The sequence below is a fragment of the Glandiceps talaboti genome, chromosome 21, assembly GCF_964340395.1.
Source record: "Glandiceps talaboti chromosome 21, keGlaTala1.1, whole genome shotgun sequence".
In the NCBI taxonomy this organism is placed as follows: Eukaryota; Metazoa; Hemichordata; class Enteropneusta; family Spengelidae; genus Glandiceps; species Glandiceps talaboti.
In genome coordinates this window covers 7,024,063-7,041,539 of record NC_135569.1, presented here as the reverse complement: position 1 = coordinate 7,041,539, position 17,477 = coordinate 7,024,063, and the positions used below count along the sequence as shown (strand labels likewise).

Below are 17,477 nucleotides of genomic sequence, written 5' to 3'. Positions count from 1 at the left end.
TAAAGTAAATGTTCCAGTTTTACTACACCCATGCTTATGCATTTCAGCTTTATAAAAATATTACACACACCATGCTAGAACGGTTACTGTTATATTGGTTACGGATTTCTCGGTTTACATTTGTTTGTCTGTGATGCAGATCGTTGCGCAAAATAAATGATGATGTGTAAATGTCGATGTACGAATACGTGTAAATATGTCATCTCTGTACATGTCACTACAGTCACCCATATGTAGGATTTCGTATCTGACCTCTTAGGCTGCAACAGCCTTTTTTAAATCAAAATATACAATGGATTTAAACACCAGACAGCTCTTTGTATGACGGGTTAGATTATACCCTTATCAACGCATGTCCGAACGAAAGGAATATATATATATATAAATATAAACGAAACGTCGCTATCAAGATTTCAACTTGGGATTGGAAGTAAGGACGACTTCGAACATTTGCTAGCTATCCACCGAGTCACTTATATTGTCTATATATATATATATATATATATATATATATATATATATATATATATATATATATATATACATACATACATACATACATACATACATACATACATACATACATACATACATACACACATACACACATACACACACACACACACACACACACACACACACACACACACACACACACACACACATATATATATATATATATATATATATATATATATATATATATATATATATATATATATATGTGTGTGTGTGTGTGTGTGTATATAATGGGTGTTCTCCTCAATTAGGTCGGCTTGACCCCATATCTTGCTTGTCTTTGATACTACCTTTGTTGTTGTTATTGAAGTTCGATTCGTATTTGAAGATGTCTAATCTTTTTCACTATAAAAGAAACTACGGTGAAATAAAGAACATTCCCTAGATAATCGATACCTATCTACTTATGGTGTTTAAGAGCCCCTTGCTGAAACATTGGCAAACCTGTACTAGCTTATATAACTAGCACATGCCGGGAGCACATGTCTCTAAATAAATCAATACAGCGAGTAGTCTCCTGTGCATGTGAAAATGGGGTCACTTGTACTTGTGGATGATGCAACATTGAAAGAGTCGGGGTCAAAAGTAAAGTTTGTGAAGTCGATAGTAGGCATGCTATATTGGTTATATTCCCGGATTATATTATTGCCGGGGGGGGGGGGGGGCAATTCAATGGTATCCAACCTAATATTTCCACCTATTGAAATAACACACTTGTCTGCAATACGTTTTTTACTTTGACATATGACCTATTCAACGTTATGTATCACTGAAAATCCTGTATGCTAATATTATAATATAGGTCATGTTCGTGAGATCGTGGTCTTGTGTCAGAACCAGCGTTTTTCAAGATGCTGCTGACTTAAGCTTACATATATGTATGTCGTGATACACTTTCAACGCAGTTTCATAGTACGGGTTCATTGAAATTGAAATCACACATTATTTTCATACAATTAAAAAGACCAAAAATATCTTGGTACCTCGAGCATGGCATGTCTAGACGGAGTTTTGTGAACAACAACATACTAGCAGTATGTATAAAGTTCACTAATCTATAGTACCGTGGCCGTACAGTTAAAGGTCCCTGTACTTGTTATATGTAAGTTAAGGGGTCATTTTAGGGCTCAAAATGGCGACAGCAAGCGACAAAGCTGTTTTGAACAGTATTTTTAACCCCCACCTGCCTCTTGGGAGCGACAATGTCACCGATATAGATGCACATAACGTCGAAGAAGGTTTGGAAACAGTTTTTGTTCATTATTTTACTAAAGTTTGCTTCCTGCAGGCCAAAATGTTATGACGTAAATTAATGGGTGCTTTGAACTCGATTAACGACCACTGTACGAGTTGTTGACATATTTGATCGTGTACCAATCGTGTACTGAATCACGTACTAGCGACGCATGTAACATTGTACATCCGTTAATCTTAATACATTGAAAGAACGACTGCACTGTTTTATATTAACATTCCAGAAGATTATTGACCACAACCGATGACGAAATGTACACAGTTTACGTGTATCGCGTGGGTATGGATCGTGCATTCGACCACGTACGTAGCAGACGAATATTGTGAAGTCTCGCACAGTACACTTTGTTTGTCGCATTTGGTTCAAAAGAATGTGCAGCATTTAGAAATAATTAGAGAATAATTTCATAAGTAATTTGCGTTTATGAACTACATTAACTTGTGCAAGTTGTCAAAGTCTCGTCGGCAGGAATGAGATCTCGTGGACTAGTAGTAGTAGTAGTATATAATTTGAAATGTCTAATTACCCTTCATTATTATTTTTTCATTAATATTATGTTTCAACTCGTTGAATAGTTATTGTTGTTGTTTTGTTTTGTTTTGTAGTCTTTATTATGATGTGTAATGTTACTTTTAAAAAGCCTATAAGTGTTATTATTATGATTCTTTTTTTTTTCTAATTTTTTTTTTTTTGTACCTTTAACAAATCCCCAGGGTTTTGTTACGTGTAATCAATAAATCAATAAATAAAATAAATAAATATAAAAAGTAGTAGTAGTAGTACCAGCAGTATTTTCTCTCTGGGTGATCATCTGTCACAGCATAGGTGACACAAGGTCACATGAACACGCTTGCTGCTGACCCTGTGTACGTGTATCTTAATTATACTCGATTTGGAGGGTAGTGCAATACTGTAACTTATAAAAGATAAAATAACCTCCTTGTAAAGACTTGACTTGAGTACAGGGCAAATAAGGCCAATTAAAGTAAACTAAAATTGAAACACAGAAAAAGTACTTCGATTATAATTTACATGAAACAAAATATTTGATGTTTTACTCTGTGAGAAGAGTAAAACTAAGAGACTGAATTGTGAATATTTACAGAGTGATAATTCTAATTAATTATCAGCATTCATTATATCCCAAAATACTACCATTATGGAATGCGCAACCTCAAGAAGTTCGCTGTGCACCCAACACACAAGCCTTCAGAACTGCACTGAATTCTATCAACACTAGGGCTCCTAATACTTTGATGTTATTGTCTCACACGCAACCCTTGACTAAGTACGCGACAACCAGTATTAGTGCTTGTATGTCTACGATACAGATACAGATACAGAATTGTATCAGCAAACCTGGTAATGCAATGTAGTATTTATAGAAAATAAAAACAGCGATGGTTTATTCTAGATACTTGTATTTCATTATCTCAGAAGCGCCAACAAAATAGAGTCTGCTGGAATGGAAACTTAGATACAACAAAAACAAGCATCAAATGAAAATTTCTACCAACAGATGTAAAAAAAATTGTCTGAAGTGAATCCCAGATATCAAACACATGTTTTGACATGCCACTGACAAACACAATTTCTAGTGATCAGATGTACCAAGATTTAGTGTTCCCCTATCTCTTACTAAGTGGTGACTCACAAGAAATTCCAGTTTTTATCATTTTGACTCACAACAACAAAATTTGATTATCACGACAGTAGAGGGCACACTGGTGAGTGACATATGATGAACACTTACCCAGTCTAGATTGGGGTCAACAAATGTTGACTTCTAATATCTCTTTATGTATTTTATACAACAGAGGAGGAAGAGACAGAAGCAGTGAAAGAAGCCAAGAGACTGGAGATTCAAGGAGTGAAAGCTGCAGAGAGTGGAGATATAAATGCAGCTATGGAGTACTTCAACCTTGCAGTAAATGTTGTACCAGAGAGGGCATCAGGTTATAATAACAGAGCTCAGGCTTTGAGGCTTAAAGGAGATATACAAGGTATATAAGATATACAAGGCCATTATAGACTGCAAACAGGAAATGGAGAATACAGCGCCCTCGCTCAAATTGGGGGTATCATCACCTCAATGTACCTTTTCTTAAGAGCTTTGTCCCTTGGTAATCTGTAGAAGTGTAAATCAGGGATGTTTTTTGTATTGTTCAGACATCAAGGAAAGCAGCAGTGCTCTTATGATTAACCGAGTAACGTTATAACCTATATGTATACCCCCAAGGAACATACAGACAGGAAGTAGAGCGCCACCATGGCAAATTTTAGACAGGCCTAATAGGCAATAAGGCAAAAAAAACATTATTTCTGGTCAGTGCCTGCATCACTTAAATACCCTTGCGTTGGTCTTTTTTTTTAGTTTGTCCAGCCCATGCACTGCTATTTGCAGATCCGTGGGAAAAAACACAAAAATAACCCTACCTATTTCAGTGAAGACAACTGCAGAGCCAATCATAAACAAGCAAATGACATCTGCCCCACATACACACTTGCTCTAAAGTACTAAATAAAAAGAACAGTAACTGTCATAAATAGTAGATTTAGTGACAGGTTTGTTGAGAATTAAAAAAATAATTAAAAGCTTTAGATGAAATATCCTGACCAGAAAAAATTATATTTTTTGGTCTAATCCTAGCCATTGAAATCTTGAGTTGGAAGTGAAATAGGACATTTTTTATGAATTTTTGGTCAAAGGTTACAACCTAGCTCAAAATGGTTTGACACATAAGTGGGCTATCAAGAAGTGTATATAAATAGATTACAGCCACTCTAACCATTCATCCATCATGACTTCACATCATGCCTCCACAGTCTTGTATTATAATTACTTATAATTTACACACATGTAACAGCATGAGGGGTAATATGGCATCTGCTAGTGTAATTTAATTAGTGTCAGTAAAGTCAAATGCGCTGCATTGCCATTGGCGTTATTCACTCCTAAATATTAACAGTGAGTTTACTCATAAACCCTTTGGTGTAGGGTCTATGGTTTACAGTAATTTACTACATGTACTTTTATACTGTGCTACATAGAAACGGTATTGATTATTTGACACCTGATCTGCATGCATAGTTAATGAGATTGCCTGCATTGATGTACTAGAATGGATGTGACGTCATAGACCCTACATGAAAGGGCATTGACCTTACACACATAGGGGCTATGATGAAGTACAGCCTACATGATTGGTTTATTGTTCACCAGTATGCATAATTAATAAGTTACAGTCTTGTAATTTGTAAAGAGTAAGGAGATTTATAGCCTGCGTGACTCAGGTATTGCTTTTGTTGTGAGCTGAGAGACTCTCAGGGTAGCTTATGCTTGACTTGGGTAGGTCTCCAGTGGGAAAGAGCACGCCATATACACTGAGATTATATATTGTCTAACTGCTAGTGTGGAACTAACATGTACATGAGGGTAACTGTACATGTACATTAAGATGAAACTAACCACCTAAGAATTGTTTTTACTTATAATTGTACATAGGTTAGGGATGATAGCACTATGACACATAAGCTAAATAAGCGAACTTTGTTTGTGAAAACTTTCATCCCTCAAGTGATAATAGCTTCTATATTTACTAGTGAGATGTTGATAAGTTGATGAAAAAAATTAATGTGATATACAGTGCTGGGGTTCTGGTAGTATTTTTTTTATGTGTCTACCATTATCTCAGTAAACCGGTTCATAAGGTTGGAAATGTTTACCCTGTGTTTACATCGCACCGATCGTAGTGGTGTGACTGCTAGAGTTTTCATCATGGTTTACATAATATATAGATGTGTGAAGTCGTACTTGTGAACATTTGTTTAGGGGGAGGGGGGTTTGTCCTAAATGAATGATGTTCGTTTATTGAGCTTGCGCGACACTGTGCGATTGTCTCTTAGAGATTTATGATTTGCATACATGTATGCTCCACATGATGATACATCTTACATCACCACTAGTGTATTGTGTAACAACAGAAAAGGTGAATTACACAAGGAATCAATCTATTGATTATTAGAACTACAATGTGACTATATTAAACTTCAAGTAGAATGCCCTTGGGGACAAATTTCCCTGAAATCAAAGTTCGTAAACTCTGTCCAAACTTTGCCGTAATTTGAGTTTGTTCCTATCCTTTCGATATGAAAGAAAGCTGGATCCACTTTGCATTTGTTTTTTGCTTGGTCTAAAATGTGATCCATTGTCCTTTAACAAATCATAACTGCCATTAATTGCCCCAAAATGTTGCCTCCTAAGGAAAATGTATTTAGGTCTAAACTTTCATCTTTTAAAAACCTGTAATGATCTAAAAGGGGTATTGATTTTTGGTCAAAGTGGGTCTAAAATGGGAGACCTAGGGTTTCCAGCATTGGCCACACACCCTACCAGAACTGGCCACTGGTAACTTTGTGTTCTATTTTGACCCTTTGCTAGCAATACTGCCATTTGAAGAAATGCTATATGTACAGCAGGTATTGAGAATTTAAGAATTTTGTGCCTATATTTCCCTGTGTTAAACTAGTGATAAATTGTAATCAATCCCATTGTGATTGGCTGATCCTGTCTACTGATGCACTGCAGATCATGTTACACAGCTCAACCATCCCCTTTGAATCTGTTCATGTGATGGTCCAAATGACAGCATCTAACAGTGGGTAGATTTAACACCCAGTAAAAATTTGCACCCACCCTTTCTTGCTAATGCTTCATAAAAGTAAAAACTGAAAGGCTAAACGTCTGTTAAAGGATGGTGTGTGAAATGTGCCAGCATGATTTTAGTGTATTATGTAGCGCACCAGTCTATAGGTATTACATGTAATTTAAGATATTTATGGCACATTGATAAGGTGTAAACATACAGGAGATCAAAGTTCACAAATGTAGCTATTTGTGAACTCATAATAGTAGCCAAGCAATATGTCATGATTTTATCTTAAGCCTGAGTACTTGTAATGATAACCTTGTACTATTTATAAATATGTGGGAACTAAGTAAGGTTCAGTACCAGCACCAGCAGTGTATAAACTGTAAACTTAGATATTTTCGCCACTAGATAATTTTGTAATTTTACAGTCTTCAACTACATCTCAAAGACTAATTATTACAAATTACTATGCCTGGTGTACTGTACGAGGCATTTAAGTCGCTAACTTATCATTGCCATTTTGTTTTCCAGCAAAATAGGTGAAACTAAGTCTTCAGTGAAAATTCTAGGTTACAGTAATATGTCAGCATTAACTTTCTTATATCTGTTTTTCCATAACAGGTGCGATACAAGATCTGGATAAAGCCATTGAACTAAGTAAGGGGGTTGGTAAAGCTGCCTGCCAAGCATACACACAACGAGGCCTTATAAGAAGACTTGAAGGTGAAGAGGAACAGGCCTTAGAGGACTTTAAGAAAGCTGCCAATCTTGGCAGTGATTTTGCCAAGTCTCAAGTTATACAGATGAATCCCTATGCAGCAATGTGTAATAAAATGTTGTCGGAAGTCATGACAAAATTGAAGAATGGAGAAAGTAACGATTAAGAACTCAGGAGTCATAATTTTGTACTCGTCAACAGGAACTAAGGCTGCAAACATTCTGTATCTGACAAGAATGATATCAGTATACCAGTTACTATGGTAACCAATTAGTATGGAAAGCTTACTATGTCAGTATACCAGTTACCGTGGTTACCAGTCAGTATGGAAAGCTAACTATATTGATGAAAAACTTTTTTAAAGTTAAGATAATAGGCATAATCTAAAGTTGTCATGAATCTTAATTTGCCAACTGTAAGCTTTCCGACAGTAAGCTTTCCATAGTAATTTTAATTTTATGTTTTTCTTAGCTCATCTTCAGCAAGTTTTTAATAGTAGTATAGCATCAGTAACACATTCAATTAAAAACAACAACAACAACAACAACAACAACAACATCTACTGTTTAGGATACATAGTGGCATTTTTAGTGACATGAGTGGTCTTTATTTACTAGATATTCATGTGTGGCCTGTAACCATAGAAACAAAGCTTGTGTGGCATGCATCTGCATCTGTAGAAAGAAAACCTGTGTGTTTATTTTGTTGCTATCCAAATAGTTATGAGATGTAATTTCAAACCAGCAGATTGTGCATGTATTGAGACTTGGCTATTACGATCAACGTACCGCGGAACAACATCGTCACGTTAGATAACCAAGTCTTAGGGTTATGTGTTGTCCTGAGGGTTGTTCATCACCACTGTGAGTTTCCTTTTTTTCGCAATGTGCCATTTTCTGTTAATCCAACTGACAGCCATGTTAAGTATCATATGAGAGCAATCCCCCACCCCAACGCCCATTATTACCACCACCACAATAGTGATAGTGAGAGGGTAGTATATGGTAATGTGATGCCATCATATGTTGGAAAATAAAGCTATCAACATACTGTGTCTAAAATAACTAAAATATATCATCTGAAAAGAGAGGAATCAGCAGAACTTTTTGTTTTGACTGGTTCAGAATGCCATCAACATTTGCTCTGGAACACTGGGAGATGATACTTTTTATTCAGAGGTGGCTACAGTACTAGTATTCAACTATTGTGCCCTTCAGTTCTGGTCGAAGTGCTGCATCAAATAGCACTCCTAGTGGCCAAACTAAAAAATCTTTTGTTTTTCTTATAGTCTAACTGACCTTTCTCTTACAATTTGTGTGACATGTAAAATTGATGGGTATACTACCATTTATTTATGTATGTATTCTACAGCCATTGAAACACATTCAACCATTAATAAAACCCTTCATGTACATGTCAGGTTTGGAGATGAACAAAAAACATTCGAAACTTTCAGGTGATTAGGAAATAACTATTAAATTGAGGATAGTACTTGCAAAAATAGTCATGTAATGATGTGTTGTGTGTACTTTATTTGCATGTTAAATGTGTTTAGGATTTTGTTATGACTGCTGGTAATAGGGAACTTGCAATCCAGACTGAGCATGCTCAGATGCAAAGGACTATAGGATTATCTGTGGTTATCCTAATATCTTATCTGGAGTTACCGATGAAATAAACCTCCCACACTGGTCAGGCTAAATATGAATTCATCATTCGTGGTTATAAACAACGTAACAATATTGTTTACAATACTAATTGATTAGTATTTATTATCACATTTCCCCATGATGCAACATTCAACATGGCGGGTTTGCAAGTTCCCTATTGAGCCTGGGTTTTCTAAGATAGACACAAGCTAAAACTATTGTTGCAACTTGTTGATACAAAAGTGATAAGCTATTGAATGGACGTTGCTTTAATTATAGTCTCAGTAGGGAGGTGTCCAGTATTTTATTGAGTTCTATGAACTTGCAGTGTACTGTTTTGGGACTTCCTATATTTACACTATCGTGATCACAGTCACAGGGTGATTAAAATTGCAAAACAGAGGAACCACTATCACCCACTTGTGTAATCTATCATACTGAAGAACTGATTTAGTTAGTGACCATCTTAGTAAACCAAGTGCTGGAATACCAGAGTCATAACTACTGCACTAGTTGACAAATTTTCATCTGCTTTAGTGTTTTTAAAAGTTGCACTAGCTGTAATTGCAGTATTATTTTTTGATCCAAGAGCCAACAATTTTTTTTCAGTGAAATTTTTGAAATATCATTAATTAGACACAGTCCATGTCAATTATTGGTTAATTTATCCAATAGTATAGTAATAAATGAGATGACATCATGATTCATTGTGGGTGGTGATTTTTTGGATGCAGACCTCAAATCAATTCAATTCGATATATTGAGATGTTTTCCCCAATAATTCATTCAGCAAAGGAAAATATGAGTGACTCATATTGTAATGACAAAACCCTAGTATTTTCTGGCAAATTACAAAAAAGTATTGAAGAATATAATAACTTAATTATACCAGTGCCAGTAATACCAAAGAAAAATTCAATTGCTACTGCACACAATTTAAATATGTGCAGAGTTGTCAAAAAAGAGACTTCTGCCAGCTAGATATTGCAAATGCAAGGTTTGAGGGTGTCGTAGGCATGAGAGAGAGAGAGAGAGAGAGAGAGTGTGTGTGTGTGTGTGTTACAAATTAGGACTTGACATATATTATTTCACATTGATTTTTCAAGTAGGAAGCCATGATAAAATTGTTTTATAAATTAAAAATCCAAAATTCTAAATACCCAATCCTCGTCCAACTGCAATTCACAAGATGTACAATATGAAATGCATTTCACTATCTAAATATTTTTTTTTTTTAGAATTGATATTAATGTAGAATGGAAGTGGTATGACAGATTCATATTTAAAGTTGAAGTTGAAATACATCTACCTAATATGTACAATCCAAAAAATATACACATTATTAGAGATTCTACTCTTAGACAGACACAGAGGACTACATCTGGCGTTACCTGTGTTGCATCTCGCCATGCATATTATGATAAATGTAAAAAAAAAAAATTAAAATTCTTGGTGACTTTCAGATATAAACATTATAGCTCCTTTTTGAATTATTCCTGGGATTGATTGTATATAACCGAAATATGCACCCATTGTTATCGTCCCTACTACAACCTTTTTATAATGGTACAGTCCGGAATATATTAGTTTCCACCTGCTTTTGCACACTCGTCGACGTCATCAGTATCGGCGCTGAGGCTAAATTTGCGAGGTGCTAGGTGCCCCGCCTTGACCTTATACTGAATTCTATCAAAGTTGTCTGAGTGAAGCTACCTGGGCTGGGAAAGATGAGAGTCGTTCGAGTTAATATTCGGATGTGCAAAGTAATGGCGTTACTCGTGTTTGTAGGAATATTCATCTTGAAAGGTGAGTTTTGGTATAATTTGTACTTTGGGGAATATGTGATGCGTATGCCCCGTGGCATTTTATTCCATTTACCTGAATTGTGAACTTAAATTACTTATTACGTAAATGACTTCATGAAAAGGCTTCGTAAAATTGTTGTATCTTCGGACTAAGATGAGCAGTTTTGGAAATAAGAACAGGCCCAAAAGCCTAACATACAAATGAAGGGCAATTTGGAAACAAATTTTGCATATTAAGTTTGGTGGATATCGATTACACCTGGTGTATGTTTTTTTTGACAACGGGGACGCCTACGTGCATTACACAACATGTTTTTTTTGACAACGGGGACGCCTACGTGCATTACACAATATACCGTTTCTCTGCAGAACAGACCAATATCACGATGTCCAATATCAACGGCGAACTCGGAAGGTTATCTCCAAAGGGGCAACGTTATGGAAACATCTCAATTGTCGAGGTAAGGAACTACACCCTAAGTTTGTAATGAATAGCTGCAATAATTGTAGTGTTTGTTGTGATTTTGAGAGATTTTTTCTTGTTTTTCAGTTTTTTTGTTCCGTTACAATTCCTGATGAGCAAACTCATATAGACGACTGCCATGCAGATTTGAATCGCAAAGTTGGGTTGATTTTTCTGCTAAATTACACCTTGCTTGACAAAAATGGGTCATTTTCTAAATCGGAGCCTTCAAGACCCAAGACATGTTCAGAGGTACTCCAATCCCGTCAATATCGGCAAAAATAGCAACGCACGCAGCATTTTGAAATGGGTACTATGCTGACAATCTCGCTCACGTTTTCAGCGTGATCTCGTCTATTTGAGTTTGCCCATCAGTAATTGTAGCTTTTGCTTCCAGTTAAACATCGGAACGAAAAAGAGCACAAAAACCGAAAAAACACACCTCAAAATAACAGCAAACGCTACAATTATTGCAGCTATCTAATACTGTAACAGTAACTCTATATTCCTAAGGCATCCCGGTCTACATAGTGGTAGAAATGGGTATATGCCTAAAGACGTGTTTTACGCATTTATTTGTACAAGAAATCTGTCGTATCATTTTATATCACAGACGAATTTTTAAAGCTCTGCAGTCGGTAGAAAAACGTTCAGGAGGTTTTCATTTAAATAAAAAAGTGTCTGTTTGCTTTCTTGTTTCTATCAGTATCATTGTAGAATGCAAAACATCATTAAATTTTAAGAATTGTACTATCAATAACTTTTGCATTCTTAGGCTAAATTTTAAAACACGTGATTTTGATATAACGTGTTGATTCGCCGACAACCTAACACAATTACACATCGTTGCATGTTTAGGCCCACAACTAGCCCGGAGGTCTGTTATTTTCTAAAATTGAGCGTGATCGGAACGGTTACCACACATTTTTTTTAGTCCCGATAATATCGGAAACACACAATTATTGTTTTTTCACCAAACTACGAATTAATTAAATTGCAGGTTTTGGCAGAAAATAGTGTCAAACTCAAAGTAAAACCAGAAAAACCAAGACCAGAAGTTAACAAAATGTTTCATGAGGTGTTCGATGTGTTAGATGAAGACCAATTACTAGGGGCCCTGATGGCCTATCTGCAGAATGTGACGTACGACTGTAGAAATGATCTTTTGATGGGTGCCGCACCGCCCAAAGACGGTGGTTGGAATATTTGTACAGATGTCGGCATTAAGGCAAATTCTTGTCTGGTTTACTCCGTGGGGTAAGTACTGTAATAATATCACGTTTAATCTTAAATGGGAATGCCACTCCAGGAAATAAAAGACATTTTCATAACTTGAGTTCTGGACATAAATTTCGTATGATTACCAAGAAACAGCAAATTGAAACGCTCTTTCATCTTCATTATTCTAATAGTGGTCCACTGTTGCATCATGGGACTTAGCAGAAATACACATGTACACCACTGAATATTCATGACTCCTAAGTGCGTATTACCTTCAGTCATGAATATCAATTGTTTATCTCATGTACAAATAATATTACGACCGATGTTACTTATATTATCACATGCAAATACTGTCAAGTAGAGCACACTAAGAACACTCTTGAACCAATGAGTTCTGTGGATTTTACACATACAAGAGGCTACAGTCTGCAAGGTATGCCGTGACGGGGGCGCCCTCACCGATGGCCGAGCGACACGTCTACTTTGACGTGGCTCACATAAACATTGCCTTACATTGGGCTTTTGTTCAGATTGTTGTCTGAAACTTTCAACTGCATCCTAAAGTCTTTATCAGATATCATTTACGTCACATTCATGTAGTGTGCAAAGCATGATCTCCATTTTTAACCCCCAAAGGCGAAGCTAAGGAGGGCTAGTATAGTATGTTGAGGCCACGTCTGTCCGTCTGTGTCCAGTATGTTGACGCCATGTCTGTCCGTCTGTGTCCACCTCAATCTCAAATCTCCCCATGGATACACCCATGCTCAAATACACTTGGGCTAATTTCAACCAAATTTTCATCAAATATTAAATAATACCCTGTGCATATGCATGTCACTGTTTTTTGATATATGCAAATTTAACCGAATGGCGGCCATATTTGGTCGTTAAAAAACAATATTTACTGAATAACTCAAAAACCGTAATACAGGCTATCCATTCGAATGTCTACTATACCATGATATTACTAGATGCAAGCTAGCTATCTTTGGAGACCTTTGACCTTGAAGTCAATTATCAAAGTGAAGTCAATTCCTGCTTATCACAGACACATTGTAGTATTTACATATTGTCAATTTCTTTTAAATCATGTTTACAAGTAATATTGAAGAAAAGAATTATACACAACCATTATTTTTGGTGCTGATATCACTTTTGCTATTGACACAAATGGCAAAATGGTGGCTGTTTTTATCACAAAAATTCACATTTTCATTTACTCTGCAAGGTTTGTAGTTATCCCCAGTTGAACGTCTTCATGAAATCCAAGATGAATTTTCCGATAACAATGTATCCTTTGACAATATCCACTGATCCAAGATCAAAAGACCCAAAATGTTCAATGTGCTCATGTATGGCTTTTAAATACTTGGATTTTTTAAAAACCAAACCTTACACAACTATCAGATACTATATTCCAATAATGCACATCACTATAGGGACCGTCATGTATGGGGTCAAATCAAAGTATGAATTGTTAAGTTTAAATGTTGGGGTTTATGTACTAAATGAAGACTTGTCTCTTTTATCTACAGCATTAGTGGCAGTTTATCATTTGCCGACTCCATGGCAGAATATGGATGCAACGTGTACAGCTTTGATCCATCGTAAGTACTTGGTCACTGACCCAACATATATACAGAGACACAGATGATCAGTCAGACAGAAAGCTGGGCAGATGGTTGAAATAAGAAAGAGATTCACCTTGACAGTGGATGGGCCATTCTAAATTTGTGCCAGGGCACTGTAACTGTAATTATGATTATAAAAGTGCTTTGAGAACGTGGGACAGCGTTTTATGAAAACTAACATTATTATTATTTTGATCATCAAATATTTGTAAGTGACTATTTGTACAAACAACAATGTTATTTCAATAAATGCTTGTAGAATTTGTATGCTACATTGTTCATGCATGTATGCTGGCGAGTGTTGGCATCCATTTCTTTGTTGATGACATGTTCATTTGTTGTAAACAACACAACAAATTAAGCCTAAGGACCCCTGTTGTCTGAATGTCAAAACATCCATTCCTATGATCATTCCAACAGCAAAGGACTTACTGACCACCAACGTTCAGAGCGTCATTGGTTTTATAATATTGGTCTGTGGTACCGCAATGATGATGCCAGACAATACAATAAAATTGGTCCAAGAGATACAAGAATTCTACAAATCTGGAAATGCCTTACTCTTGACAGCATCATGGAAATGTTACACCATGAACATGTAAGTTATACTCATCTCCTGGTTACCAAGCACTAAGCAAAGCATCACCAACATGTTTCTCTGTAAAGCTAAGGGGAGCAAAGGCAAGGTTGATTTCAAGTTTTTCCTAGCTGCTTTAGATGATGTCCAGTGAGTCACAAAGTTACTTTCACCACTTTACATCATGACTTCTCTAAATATATGAGAAATCAAATTATTAAAGTAGCCATGAACTGACCTCTGTACATTGGGGTAGGGAATTCTGGGTACGGTTCCCAATTACCTATGCTAATGTCACCACTGCCCTTATTTGTCAATCTATCTTCTACAATTGACCTGTAGTGGTCCACAGGCCCACCACCCAACATGATGAAAAACATATTCAGTGTTCTCCACAGATCAAAAAATTAAGGGGATGACAAATTTGCATAAATATTAGCATACTAATTTACATATATTTGCATAAATTATAGATAACAGTCGCCCAACCAACCTGATCACAACTGGTTTACATGGATAGAATCCAATCCATTATTTAGTTTTTTTGTTCTTTATCGTAGGAGACACTTGATGTGTTGAAGATCGATATCGAGGGACAAGAGTACAAAGTATTTCCTCAGATACTAGAGAGCGGTGTTTTGAAAAAAGTCAAACAACTAAACTTTGAGATTCACCTGTCTCCAGACACACCAAAACTACGACTTTGGAATACATACACAAATATAAAAAGACTAATGAAATATTATGGGTTTGAGCTGTGGGCTATTCATCCTAATGAAAAGGTGAAAAAGAAAGATTTTGGGGTATATGCTGGAATGCATCCTTGTTGTTACGAACTGTCGTGGATCAATACTAACTTTTTACCTGTGGAGGCAGATTTTGACACAGATTTCTGATCACCTTTGATTTAAGATAAAAAAAAAAAGATATGTAAATTTCCATTGAATAATCAAGAGATTCTGGAGATAACATTTTTCTTCTTCAATTCTTGAACCCCTTTTTGATGATTGTATAATTTAGCACACTCCAATCACTTATCACAGACGTCACAGATATTGGTGTAAGAGAGGGTGATTTGGTGAAACCTGGCGACAATGTGGCCAAGTGGACTGAAATTGCAATAGTCATATTTGTATTTAAGCTGATATGATCTGGTTTGTATGAAGGTATGGCTAGGAATACGGTTAGACTCCCAGACATAACTGATTTGTATGCTTCATCCTGCCCAGACACCATTCAACACTTGCCCCCTAAAATGTTATTGTCTAAAAAGACACACTTGTCCACAAACACTCAAATAAATATAAGATGCTTTTGGCATTTCAAAAGATATATATCTATAAATAATGAATTGTCCATTTGTTTATTTTAGTTTTTATTTTATTTTATAGAAGACTGACACATTCTCATTATATGATGTGTGTGTGTGTGTGTGTGTGTGTGTGTGTGTGTGTGTGTGTGTGTGTGTGTGTGTGTGTGTGTGTGTGTGTGTGTGTGTGTGTGTGTGTGTGTGTGTGTGTGTGTGTGTCAGATCATCGCCGTACACAACCGCCTCTTTTACGGCACAGATCAAGAGAAACCATCAAAAGGTTTCCAAAGTATGTAGGAAGAATACTAAGTTCTGGTTCTCAGAATGGAAAAGTGGAACTGCATGTTATGTGTACAATACAATACACCCATTGTTAATCTGTACACCTATACCCACCTGTGAAGCCCTTACAAATAACTTGGCAGTTATTTCTGATTCCAATGATCACACAAGTCTTTACTCTTGATTTTATATATTAAGTACAAGTACCACTGATGACTAGTAGACTGATGATTCAGAAGAACTAACCCATTCCTAGTTACAGTTTGGTGTATTCTTGGATGAAAACGTTTGTGAACAGTTACCATTGCTAGACTTTAAATACGAGTCATCGTATTCATGTCAAAAGACATGTGGTTGACAAGTGTTGTTCAGAGCAAATTGAGGACTGAAACTATTTGTTCATCAACAGCCCAAAATTCATCTGTATATGGTGGACAAATGTAAGTGTTGTTTGCAGACTGAAACCATTTGTTCATCTTTAGCCCAAAATTCATCTATAGACAGGTGGACAAGTGTTAGGAATAAGTTGAGGACTGAAACCATTTGTTCATCCATAGCCCAAAATTCATCTATATATAGATAATAACAGGTGGACAAGTGTAAGTGCTATAAGGAACAAGTTGAGGACTGAAATTAGAGTTCATCTACAGCCCAAGATTCGTCTATAAATATTATATTTGTTATATTACTTTTTCTTGAAAAAGCTCATCAATGAGGCCTGTTTACTCTTGACTGGTGATTTCTTTTTAGGAGGTGATGGTTTCTTCTTGGTTGGTTGACTTGTTTTTTGAGGGGCTGGTTTAGTTGATTGATCAGGGACTTCCTCAGGTTCACTGTCATCAACAGATTCAACTTCCCATACTTTCTCAGTAACTAAGAAAAGAAAAGAATATTCACAAGCCTTCAGTCAAAGACATAGCCCCCAACTGGTGTGTTATATGGCAAAGTTATTGTGCAAATTTGAATATGGATCAAAGTCACAGGTCAAGATATAAAAAGAAAGCTGACATTTAAATGGACTTTGTGTATTCAACTTAAAATTGGTCATTTCACCTGGAAAATGTTGTCAAGGTCAACTCATTAGAAAACTCATTGATTTTATGAGGGTAGGCAATTGAATGGTGTCGAGACATATCAAACGTTTGGAGGTAATAGGCAAAATACGCTTTTTTATCACAAATATGGTGCCATTGTGGTATACAGGTCAAGGTCACAAGAATAAGTGACATGCATATGTGTCAGTCAAACTCAAGTCATGATTAAAGATATTATTACATGAAATGTTTGATTCAAAAAGCTATGACAATAACCCAACTTTGGCTATTTAACCTTGAAGGAGACTTTCAAGGTCAAAGGTCAAGGTCTTAAAGAAAGCTCATATTTGATAATATGG

The 17,477-nt window shown here is 36.0% G+C and overlaps 3 protein-coding genes across 6 annotated transcripts in view; 2 read left to right on the top strand and 1 right to left on the bottom strand.

Annotated features, from left to right (window-relative positions):
* Positions 1 to 9,479, top strand: part of LOC144451380 (tetratricopeptide repeat protein 36-like) — a 10,318-nt gene extending 839 nt beyond the window's left edge. The window contains exons 1-3 of one of the 2 annotated variants that reach the window (XM_078142204.1): positions 1,644 to 1,757; positions 3,592 to 3,777; positions 7,048 to 9,479. In XM_078142204.1, coding sequence (XP_077998330.1) covers positions 1,652 to 1,757; positions 3,592 to 3,777; positions 7,048 to 7,310 — 555 coding nt within the window. In that variant the 5' untranslated portion in view covers positions 1,644 to 1,651 and the 3' untranslated portion in view covers positions 7,311 to 9,479. Of the gene's footprint in view, positions 1 to 1,643; positions 1,758 to 3,591; positions 3,778 to 7,047 lie in introns of those variants that run through there. The other variant, XM_078142205.1, reaches the window with a different exon arrangement.
* LOC144451579 (uncharacterized) overlaps positions 1 to 17,477 on the bottom strand; it is a 29,112-nt gene that overhangs the window by 4,897 nt on the left and 6,738 nt on the right. For 2 of the 3 annotated variants that reach the window (XM_078142462.1, XM_078142463.1), the window contains exon 10: positions 16,039 to 16,957. The exons of the other annotated variant lie outside the window; for it this stretch is intronic. In XM_078142462.1, the coding sequence (XP_077998588.1) occupies positions 16,770 to 16,957 (188 nt within the window). In that variant the 3' untranslated portion in view covers positions 16,039 to 16,769. Of the gene's footprint in view, positions 1 to 16,038; positions 16,958 to 17,477 lie in introns of those variants that run through there. 3 annotated transcript variants of the gene reach the window in all.
* On the top strand, positions 10,985 to 15,389 carry LOC144451672 (putative methyltransferase-like protein 24). Its single transcript, XM_078142568.1, has 5 exons — positions 10,985 to 11,059; positions 12,062 to 12,318; positions 13,821 to 13,892; positions 14,337 to 14,514; positions 15,054 to 15,389. The coding sequence occupies exons 1-5, from the start codon at positions 10,985 to 10,987 to the stop codon at positions 15,387 to 15,389; spliced, it is 918 nt and encodes a 305-aa protein (XP_077998694.1).